This window comes from Galeopterus variegatus, unplaced genomic scaffold (assembly GCF_000696425.1).
Source record: "Galeopterus variegatus unplaced genomic scaffold, G_variegatus-3.0.2 Scaffold201, whole genome shotgun sequence".
NCBI classification, from domain to species: Eukaryota; Metazoa; Chordata; class Mammalia; order Dermoptera; family Cynocephalidae; genus Galeopterus; species Galeopterus variegatus.
The window spans coordinates 372,165-383,223 of record NW_007726312.1 but is presented as its reverse complement, the minus strand read 5'-3'; the positions used below and the strand labels follow the sequence as shown (position 1 = coordinate 383,223).

The window sequence follows — 11,059 nt, the reverse complement described above, 5'->3', positions numbered from 1 at the left end:
TAATTAGGGGTTTCCAAGCAGTAAGGGCCGCAAGGGAGCCTGAGGCCACAGAGCTTCCTTAAAGGACCAACTGTGCTCATAGCACCAACAAAGAGAGGAGGGTAGTGCCAGGGGCTGGGTGGGCAAACAGCCCTGGGGGACCATTGCTCTGCAACAGACTTTGCTGGGGTCCAGTCCTGCAGGTACTTTGCTCTTCCAAAGGCAAGGCTGTCTCATCTCTGCTTTGGAGTCCCAGGAGCTCTGGCCACTGATCAGGAGAAAGGCTATCTGGGCCTGAGAGGCAGCCTAGGCAGGGCAAAGGTTGGCCAGCATCCAGAAGGTTTAAGTAAGCAATGGAGTCCTCAGGCTGCCCCACCCTCCCAGGAAAGCACCCTCAGCCACCAGGCCTTCCCCTGAGCGACAGTTTCTCCCATGTGGGCTTTCCAAACCGTAGATTCCAAAGGCGACAAGGGAACCGGGGGCCCCTCTGCAAATCTGCACCAAGAGTCTCAATTTGGAGTTGGGCTGGTAGGCCTAGAGTTCTGTCCTGCCCGAGCAGTGGGGTCCTCTGGTAGGGAATGTGGCCCCACCAACACGCCTCCAGCTGAGCACTGCTACTAGGAGAGGAGACACGGAGGAAAGCTGAAGGAAGACCTGGCAGGCGTCCCCATTCACAAGACTCGGCCTGGGGTAGCACTGGTCCCAGAGTGCCAGGGTCGGGCCAGATCAGAAAGGAAGTGGGAACGGTTGGGGAGAGGACAACCATGGTGGTCGGCGACCACTAGGGGATCCTGAGAGTCGGATCTTCTGGGCCGAGATGGTCCCCGCCCAGCGAGAATCCCCGCCCCTCGCTGACCAATCGGCGATCGATCGCAATGTCTGTGCTCTCGGCGCTCTTCCAGCGCTGTCTTTTTGGTCCCACGTGGGCAGGCGGGTGATGGCGGCCCTGGTTGTGTCCGAGGCGGCGGAGCAGAGCGGCCGAACCGGCCCTAGCAGAGGTGGGTGCTGCAACGCTGCGGCCTCCGGACCTCACATCTCTGGGTGGGGCCCCCAAGTCAAGGACAGGACCAGCCCCCTTTGACAGCGACGGCGCCTTTCTGGGCCAGATCTGGAAGTCCCCGCTGTTACTTGCTCTGGACCGCTGTCAACGGAGCCCAGTGGGCCCGGTCTTTCCTTTTGCAGGCTTAAAGCGCGATCGAGAGCAGCCGCCCCTCCAAGGAGCTTGTAGTCCTCAAGTAGGAAACTACCCCCCTGCCTTGGCCGGTTGAAGCTTGGCGGATGAGACGGACCCGACAGGGAGGGAAGGGACCGGGTCTTTTGCCACAGGCATTTCACGAGTGGGTCCTCGGGGAATGCTTCCTGGGAAGAGGCACATGGTTTCACTCACCAGAGTTAACTGAGCGCCCGCTGAATGCCAGGACTGCGCTAGGCGGAGGGACTAAAATACAGCCCCTCCCTTAGGGAATCTCACAGTCTACCAGGGAATACTGATGTAAACAGAAGATCACAACCACGTGATAAAGGAGGGGTCTACTGGCCCAGGAGACTTAGTGAGCTGCTAAAGCTAGCAGCTCCACATCCCAACGACCACTAGGGACTTGGGCCTGTCAAAGGAGGTTCTGCCAGGGACCCAGGGAGGCTGGGCTGGTTGTCCAAAGCCTTTGAAACAGCTGACCCCAAACCGTAGCATTGATGACATTTGAATCTGGTCTCAGGGCCCTAGTCTGCCAGGCTAGTTCTCCACTGTACCACCACCACCCACCCCAAACACCTAGTGGATGAAGGCTCAGGTCTGCAAGGATCCCTCCTATCATTGTGAGGGGCCCTAGCAGAAGTTCTGGCATGTAGTACAGGTTCAGTAAATATTCACTGAATACATTTATTTCTTGACTTTTTGCATCCCCAAATTATTTGGCCCCTAAAGAGATAACTGGGAACTAAGCTGAATTGTGGGGAGTGGGACAAGTGCAGAGTAAAGGCTACAATGTTTTCTCGTTTATTCAAGCAGTTGTGCTTATTTGTATACTTGTCTTTACCCCCACTAGACTGCTAGCTCCTAAAGGGAAAGGTCGCTTTTCTGTCCTTATCTATATGTCCACAGTCTTGACTACAGTGTGTTCTTTCCATCCTTTCTGGGGTGGAGGTAAGGAGGAACAATGTATGACGTTTATTTCTCTTTTAAATGAGAGGGAGGAATGCGGGAATTAACCATTGTGAGCATAGTCAGTGGAACTTGGAGTAAGGGGTGCAGTCTTTTAGATTGTGCTTATAACACTTTGCTTATAGATCTCATATCTAGGACCTTGAAGCTTCAAGATGTTCTCAGTGTGTCAAGAAGTGGGGCATTTTCCTGGACTGGTTGGGCTGGGTAGGCTTTTGGGTTTTCTACAGAGTTGTTCTATATCAAGGAGCAGTTGTGTGGACTCAGACACTCCCTTTGCCCCTCAGTCCCCTGGTGTCACCTCTACTCTCCTGAGGTAAGGAGTGAGTCATACCCCATTTATGGGCTCCGGTCTTTGATTCCCAGTAATCTCACAACATGGACATTAAATATGCAGATTTCCTCCTGGTTTAATGGGTTGTCTCTCTACCTTCAGGATGAATTCAGTGGGGAAGAAAGCTGGACTAACCCCCTTGATGACTGGGATCTGGGCCTTAAAGTTGGTGGAATTAACAGCTTAGCTGGGTCTTTTAGTTGTCTAGACCAGACATGGACTCAGGCCTTATATTTGCCCTAGGTCGGGCCCCTCGGGGCCGCTTGGCCAATCAGATCCCCCCTGAGATCCTGAACAACCCCCAGCTGCAGGCAGCCATCCAGGTTCTGCCTTCCAACTACAACTTTGAGATCCCCAAGACCATCTGGAGGATCCAACAAGCCCAGGCCAAGAAGGGTGAGCTCCCAAGCATTGAGCTGAGGTTGGGGTTGAGAGGTTGCCTGGCCCAGACAGAGGGTAGTATCCCCATCCCAGCCTCTTCCTAGCCCTCTGCCTCCCATGTCTCTGCTCTGTCTTGCAGTGGCCTTGCAAATGCCTGAAGGCCTCCTTCTCTTCGCCTGCACCATTGTGGATATCTTGGAAAGGTGAGGCTTGGGGCACTGGGGAGGGAGCTGAACCAAGACCCTCCCCATGCCCATTACAGCCCTTTCTGTTGGCATCATTTTTTCTTTCTGGACCTGTACCTTCCCCCTTCTCCCACAACCACACACACACTAAGGGAAACACCCCCAAACAAAACTCTCAGCTTGCTGAGATCCGTGTTTGTCCTATAAATCTCCCCTCCCCTAAAAACCTGGGAGAGGAAGAAGTTAATTCCAGTATTTCCAAAGCTAGGCCCAGAGTAAGTGGTAGGAACTGGGGAGGAGCCTAAGAATTCTTAGAGCTGACCCTGAAATGAGCTGAATGGTCAGTGAGGGGTCTGGCTGGGAGACACCTTTTTCTCTAGCACATTTGGGGGAGTAGGGCAAGGATGGTTTTGGCAGGGGAGAGAGGTGCCTAGGAGAAGGTATTCAGTTCCCCTTCCTCCCCTCGTTTTAAGATTCTTCAGTACAATGAGCCATCCTTGGGGAGGGGGGGAGGTGAGCGCTCAGCCTTCTGGAACCAGCACAGGAACAGGGAGGGGGAATGAAGAAAGGGGAGGTCATCTCGTGCTGGGAACCTCCCACTTCCCTGCTGCTGCTCTCCCCCGACCCTGCTCCCCCATCCCACTGCCACAGACTCATTTCCCTGCTCCCACCCTCTTGCCCCTTGGGGATACTCTCTGGGGCTCAGGCCAATTTGCATACATTTTAATCTATAAAAAATTAAGTGCTCTGGCTGACTCAGATGCCTGGGCTGCATTCTAAGGAGCTGAATAATCTGCTTCTGTGCACAGCCTGATTTGAGGAAGGGGGTGGAGGAGAGGGCTGACTGGTAGCAGCTCAGCTTCCCCCACCACACCCCCAGGGGAAGAATGGTGGGACCCCAGTCACTGAGCCAGGCCCCACACCCCAGGTGTGGTCTCTTTTGGGGAAGAGCTGGTTCTCCTGCTCCACTCCTGTGGCATGTTCAGGAGGTGCAGGGTCTTCCCCACCCACCTGTCACTCCCCTCCCCCCCCAGTGATTCAGGCCTGGCAGCAGATCCCATGGCAATGTGCTGGCCAGAGCCCACTCTTCCTGACGCATGAGGTGTGTGGGTTGGTGCCATGTGCTGTGGGGGAGCTGTGTAAGGGTCCCCCCATCCTGTGGACCTTGGGCCCTGCCTATAGGTGGGGAGGTAGTGGGGGTCTGGGCGAGAGGGAGGCTGTGCGTGCATACATCCATGCCCACCCACAGCACGATGCTAGGGCACGGGAGTGGGTACCTTTGCATGTGTGTGCATGCTCACTGCTCTGGGTGGGATGAGACAGGACATTGGGGGTCTGTGTTTGACCCCACGTATGCAGGCTGATGGTTGAGGGTCCCTCTTGCAGTCTCAGCCTGGGCAGAGGAATCGGGGTGCTACAGAGACCATTCTCATGCAGCAACATTCCAGAAGCTGCTGCCAGGGCTGAGGAAGGTGGCAGCTGTGCCCCTCCTACTCTTTGTAGGCAGAAGTGGCAGCTGCCAACCCAAGGAATTGGTAGAGGTAGGGAAAGAGGAGCTGGGCCCTGAGATTCCTCCACAGCGTTAGCTCTCTCTTCCACCTCGCTCTTTGTGTCACTGTCACATTGTCCCCCACCCCCACCTCCACAGGTTCACAGAGGCTGAAGTGATGGTGATGGGTGATGTGACCTATGGGGCCTGCTGTGTGGATGATTTTACTGCAAGAGCCCTGGGAGCTGACTTCTTGGTGCACTATGGACACAGCTGCCTAGGTATGGTGGGTCAGGACACCCGGGCCCTGGTAGGGCTGGCAAGGAGTTAGGCTGCACACCAACCTCCATCGAAGTGCCTTCTTGTCCTGCTCACAGGCACAAGGTCCCTTCTGGTTTCTGGGATGGCCTTCCCAGCCTTCTTGCTCTGCAGGTGGATCTTTCCTTTGAATTTCGTTGCCTTGGAAACTGTGCTGCTGTCCCAGATGCGGGTGTTTGAAAGGCTGTTAGTGGTAGAGCGGGCTGGGCCCCTGGCGAGTGACAGAGGAGCCTGATTGAGAAGGAACTTCTAGGGGATCTGTGACCCCCTCCTCCCCTATGCATTCTACACCCAGGTTGAAGCCACTCGTTCTGGCTGCTTAGAGACCTTGATCCAGGCCAGGCCAAGGTCCTCTATCTCTCCTGTCTTCCAAAACAAAGTCTCCTGAAACTCTTTCCTCCTCCCAGTTCCCATGGACACCTCAGCCCAAGACTTCCGGGTGCTGTATGTCTTTGTGGACATCCGGATAGACACTACCCACCTACTGGACTCTATCCGCTTCACCTTTCCCCCAGCCAGTGCCCTTGCCCTGGTCAGCACCATTCAGTTTGTGTCAACCTTGCAGGTAAGTGGTATGAGGAGGCCCGGCATCCTGTGGGGGCGACAGCGGCCGCTCTCCAGGCTCTTCCTGGATGCCCACGCCAGGTGCTCCAGACTGTTCCTCTGACCCTGGCTCTCTTTCCCCATTGTCCCTACAGGCAGCTGCCCAGGAGCTGAAAGCTGAGTATCGTGTGAGTGTCCCACAGTGCAAACCCCTGTCACCTGGGGAGATTCTGGGCTGCACGTCTCCAAGACTTCCCAAAGAGGTGGAGGCTGTTGTGTAAGTTCAAAAGGGGGTCAAGTAATAGAGACACAAAAATGCATGCTGAGAGGGAGCCTGGGTTCCATCATACAGGAAAGGAAACTGAGGCTAAAGCTTCTTACTTGTTTGCCCAACGTCACACTATAAAGTGGAGACCAAACAGGGACTAGACTTCAGGGACTACTGTCTCTCTCTCCAGTGCTCTGTCCACCATCCAGAAGGTTATGCCAGGGATGGGGACAGGAATCAGAGGGCCTGGTGGGGCGATGAGGATGGGCTAGAAATGGTGGGAATATAATTGGAAAAGATGGATGGGCACGCCCAGGCTGCAGCCCCATTAATTTAGCATCCGGACAGCTAACAAGCAGGAGCAGCGTGTCTCCTGCTGCCTAATTATTTTAGGTAATGGAAATGCTTAATGTTGTGTGAATGCAGCCAGCCTCAGAGTCGACAGCTCCCCCGGCTGGGACTGGGGAGGGACGCCTTCCCAGCTAATAGCAGGGAGGGAGGGAGAGGCACTCCCCAACTCAGCCCCACCTCTGGGCTTTGAATACTGGTCCCACAGGACTTCCTGCCCACGTAGGACAACCCTGCCTCTAGACAGGCCTACATCAGGGCCTCCCCCAGCCCAAGTGGGATGCCAGCAGCCCTTCTCCCCAAGTAACATTCTCCCTGTGCCTGTGCCTGCATAACTCTGAGCTCATAGATGCCTACTCTCGGAGGCTTCAAGGTGTTTGTTGGAGGGAGGGACACCCTGAGTGTTGGCAATTCATCAGAATTGAGGTCCTTCATAGCTGTGTAACTTTGGGCAAATTTCTTAGCATCCCTGAACCTCAGTTGTATCTTTTTTTTTTTTTTTAAAGATGACCGGTAAGGGGATCTTAACCCTTGACTTGGTGTTGTCAGCACCACGCTCACCCAGTGAGCTAAACTGCCATCCCTATATGGGATCCGAACCCACTTTTAACTTTTTTTTTTTAAGGGGATCTTAACCCTTGATTTGGTGATGTCAGCACCACACTCTCCCAAGTGAGCCAACCGGCCATCCCTATGTAGGGACCCGAACCCATGGCCTTGGTGTTATCAGCACCGCACTCTCCCGAGTGAGCCACGGGCCGGCTCCTCAGTTGTATCTTTTGTAAGATGGGGATACTATAAGTATCTTGGAAGATTATTTGATAGGACTGAGTGAACTCATACACATCAGGTACTTAGTTGAGGCCTGCTGCACAGAAGGCACAAGTCCAAAAATAGTAGCTGTTGTTATAACTCAGTAACTGGACCCAAGAGCTAGTTTGGGCAGAGAGTAGCCAGTGTATACCCTGAAACCTCATTTACAGCATAGGTGACACCTTGAACACTACTTCCTACATCTATATTGAGCTTGGTAAGGGGGACTCTGTCCCTCAACTTCCAAATTAGGATCTCTAGAGCCCCAGGTGGCCTTACCATGTCCGTGGCTGTTCCTTCACTCTTCCCCCAGAACACTGGGGCAGGGCAGTTCTTAGATTCTGCATTACTTAACTAGAGGGACCTGACAGTCATCCAATTCAAACTCCTTATTTTACACATGAGAAGACTAAGGCCCCGAGAGGTGAAATGATGACTCGTCCTAGTTTACACAGAGTCAGCAGCACAGCCGGCTGAGAACTCAGTTCTCTGGACCTCTGAGCAACAGAGGGCCTCTTCTGCTGCCCCACACCACACTCACAGCCTCCTCTCCTCCCCCTGCAGGTATCTTGGAGATGGCCGCTTCCATTTGGAGTCAGTCATGATTGCCAATCCCAATGTCCCCGCTTACCGGTATGGGCCAGGCTGAGCTGGGCTACCAGCTGACAAGGAGTGAGATTCCCTTCCACCGAGGCCCTCAATCAGCTGAAACCTCCTCATTCCCTGGCCACTAAACAGCCTCCAGCCCTAAGGGTCTGAGGCACTTGGGCCCTGGATCTGGGCATTAGGCCCAGGGCTGCTGTTGCCTGCTCATCCCCTGGGATTCACACTAAGATCCTAAAACCTTCCCCAACTCTTGTCTGCTCCTGCTGTGGGACTGATCTTCTCAGTGACAATCCCTGTTGTAGCCTCTGTTCCTAATTACCTGCATGGGGGCCAAAGGTTCAGGAGGCCAAGGGGCTGAGTCAGGGAACCATGTATACAGTGGGAGTCCTGATAGTGGCTGTCACAGTGACCCCGTCAGCTTCTTTTCCAGGTATGACCCGTACAGCAAAGTCCTGTCCAGAGAGCACTATGACCATCAGCGCATGCAGGCTGCCCGCCAAGAAGCCATAGCCACTGCCTCCTCAGCTAAATCCTGGGGCCTTATTCTGGGCACTTTGGGCCGCCAGGGCAGTCCAAAGATCCTGGAGGTCAGAGGACTAAGGATGGCCTCTGTGGGAGGGGACTGACTGGAAACCCAGCTGGGAAAATCAGTAGACCGAGGGATTTAGCTTTGGCTGCTTGATTATGGTGACCCAGCTCTGCCTCCCTCTCCCAATAGCACCTGGAATCTCGACTCCGAGCCTTGGAACTTCCCTTCGTGAGGCTGCTGCTCTCTGAGATCTTCCCCAGCAAGCTTAGCCTACTTCCTGAGGTAGATGTGTAAGTTTCCCCACCTTACCAACCTAGCTATGACTCTGGTAAAGAAGCTTAGAAGCTGGGTCCTGGCCAGCACATATTGAATGTTGGCAGCAATGGGAATTGCTTCCAAGGTCACAAAATTGTGATGTTTACAGAGCACTTACCTAGCAGGGCTACTCTTGGCTGTGGGTCATGCCTGCTTGGTCTGGCTTTGGGACTCAGAGGCAATGGCAACTTCATAGTTGTTCTGTATGAGATGAGTTTGAGGGGTGGCTGGCACTTGTACTATACCAGGCACAAAATCTGGTTCTGGGGATACTGTCACAAATGAGCTGCCCTCAAGAAAACGCAGTCAGTGGAGGAAACAAAGCAACAATACAGCAGTTGGTGACAGTCTTTAAGATTAATAAATACTGGGGCCGGCCCGGTGGCGCACTGCTACAGTGCGCCACTTGAGAGCATGGTGGCGCTCCCGCCGAGGGTTCGGATCCCACATGCAGACCGGTTCCCGCTCACTGGCTGAGCGATGTGTGGGTGCGGCACCGAGGGTTGCGATCCCGTTGCCAGTCCCGGTCCGGTACGGGTGCGACACTGAGGGTTGTGATCCATTGCCAGACACGAAAAAAAAGACAAAAAGGAGAAAAAAAAAAAAAGATTAATAAATACTATTAATTACTGGGTATGTTGGGGACACTGTCATGTTCTTCAGCATGCTGCCCAGGAGAGGAGGAGGCCCACCTAGGGTCTGACCTGGCTTCCCTTCCCAGGTGGGTGCAGGTGGCATGTCCACGCCTCTCCATTGACTGGGGCACAACCTTCCCTAAGCCGCTGCTGACACCCTATGAGGTAACACCAAATTTTGATCATCCCTGGGAGAGAGTGGGCTTTCCCCCTCCTTCTGTCAAGGGAGGGGTCCAACGTGGAGTGGTGCAGGCAGACAGCACTTAGTTACGTTCACAGGTTCAGACTATCTTGAATCCCCCAGCTGAGCCACTTTCTAGCTGTGTGGACTTAAGCAAGTCCCTTAACCCCTCTGAGCCCCATATTTCCTTTCTGTGGTGTGAGGATAATATGCCCTTCATATGCCGTTGTGAGGATTGAATTCAGTAATCCAGGCGCAGAAAAATGTTGTCCGGTTTTCCTCTCCTAGGCGGCCGTGGCCCTGAGGGACATTTCCTGGCAGCAGCCCTACCCGATGGACTTCTACGCTGGCAGCTCCCTGGGACCGTGGACGGTGAACCACGGGCGGGACCGGCCCCCCCAGGCCTCGGGGCGGCCGGCGCTGGGGAAGGTAGGCGGGGGTTTCAAGGAGGGATGAGCGGCAGGCAGCTCTGGGCACGGCCTTGGCACTGGCCTCCTGCCTGGCGGCATGAGCCGAGGCCGCCGCCCTGCGGCCGCGACGGGAAATGCACGGGAACGCAGTGGAGGACGTCGTAGATGCGAGACCCTGACCAAAGTCTGCGGGCTCAGGTGCAGGAGGGGTCCACTCGCCCTTCTCCAGTCGCGGACTGCGAGGACTGCAGCTGCAGAGACGAGAAGGTGGCACCGCTCGCTCCTTGACACGCTCCGGGGGTCCCAGGTATCCGCCCCTGCTCTGGCTGCCGCCGCCCCTGCCTGTTGTCATGGGAACGCCCGCTCGCGGCGAGGCCCGCCTTCAGGGTGGTGCTGGCATTTGATTCCGCCCCTTGCATTCTACTTCCGCTCGGGGAAAGTCCGTTTCCGGTGCTTCTGTAGCGGGCTGCCCGGCGTTATGGCCGCTCGGCAGCCGCTGCGGGTCTTGTGCCTGGCGGGCTTCCGGCAGAGCGAGCGGGGCTTCCGCGAGAAGACTGGAGCGCTGAGGAAGGCCCTGCGGGGCCGTGCGGAGCTCGTGTGCCTCGGCGGCCCGCACGCGGTTCCCGACGCAACGGGCCCCGTGGGCGCCGGGCCGGACGGCGGTGAGAGGAGCCCTGCTCCGGGCAGGCACCCAGAGTGTCTTCTCCGTCTTGCCTCGTCCCCTTGAGATCCCTCAGCATACCCCCCCTCCTGTCTTCTGCCCGCAGCCCTCCTACACAGCTCCTGTCGCTCAGACTCCTGCCTTCCCCTCCCAGGCTTCTGTCTCTCGGTGTCCAGTTCATGCCCCATTCGTTTCCCCGTCATTTCCCCCAGACTTTCTCTCCTCAGTCCTCTCTTTCTCTCTTCATTCCCAAACCCTCCATCCCTTTCTCATTACCCCCACCCCCGGATTCGCTCTTGCCCTAATCCCATCCTCTTCCTCCATATCGCTGTAGGGCCCTGTCTTCTGGAGGAGCAGCCTCGAGGCTGGTGGTTTTCAGACCAGGACGCAAACATTTTCAACGCACTGGAAGAGCCCACAGTGTGCAGAGGTCTGGACGAAGCCCTGGAAACGGTGGCACAGGCACTGAACAAGCTGGGGCCCTTTGACGGGCTCCTTGGTTTCAGTCAAGGGGCTGCACTAGCAGCCCTTGTGTGTGCTCTGGGCCAGGAAGGCGATCCCCGCTTCCCCTTGCCGCGGTTTATTATCCTGGTATCTGGTTTCTGTCCCCGGGGCCTTGGACTCAAGGAATCCATCCTGCAGAGCCCCTTGTCACTGCCTTCGCTCCATGTTTTTGGGGACACAGACCGCGTCATCCCCTCTCAGGAGAGTATGCAACTGGCTAGCCGATTCCCTGGAGCCATCACCCTCACCCATTCTGGTGGCCACTTCATTCCAGCGGCTGCACCCCAGCGCCAGGCCTACCTCAAGTTCTTGGACCAGTTTGCAGAGTGAAAGTTCAACAGTTGGGGCAGCCTCTGTAACCTATGCCGCAGCCCACCCCCCGCTTCTCCTCCCCCCCCA

At 55.6% G+C, this 11,059-nt stretch overlaps 2 protein-coding genes across 2 annotated transcripts; both read left to right on the top strand.

Moving 5' to 3' along the window:
• Positions 1–889: 889 nt before the first annotated feature.
• Positions 890–10,998, top strand: DPH1 (diphthamide biosynthesis 1). Its single transcript, XM_008565661.1, has 13 exons — positions 890–977; positions 2,718–2,870; positions 2,995–3,058; positions 4,689–4,810; positions 5,255–5,412; positions 5,546–5,667; positions 7,384–7,452; positions 7,856–8,012; positions 8,144–8,244; positions 8,991–9,069; positions 9,374–9,514; positions 9,694–9,802; positions 10,491–10,998. The coding sequence occupies exons 1-12, from the start codon at positions 917–919 to the stop codon at positions 9,781–9,783; spliced, it is 1,317 nt and encodes a 438-aa protein (XP_008563883.1). The 5' UTR covers positions 890–916; the 3' UTR covers positions 9,784–9,802; positions 10,491–10,998.
• OVCA2 (ovarian tumor suppressor candidate 2) lies at positions 9,966–11,046 on the top strand. The gene is made up of 2 exons (XM_008565665.1): positions 9,966–10,157; positions 10,491–11,046. The coding sequence occupies exons 1-2, from the start codon at positions 9,974–9,976 to the stop codon at positions 10,988–10,990; spliced, it is 684 nt and encodes a 227-aa protein (XP_008563887.1). The 5' UTR covers positions 9,966–9,973; the 3' UTR covers positions 10,991–11,046.
• The last annotated feature ends 13 nt before the right edge of the window (positions 11,047–11,059 follow it).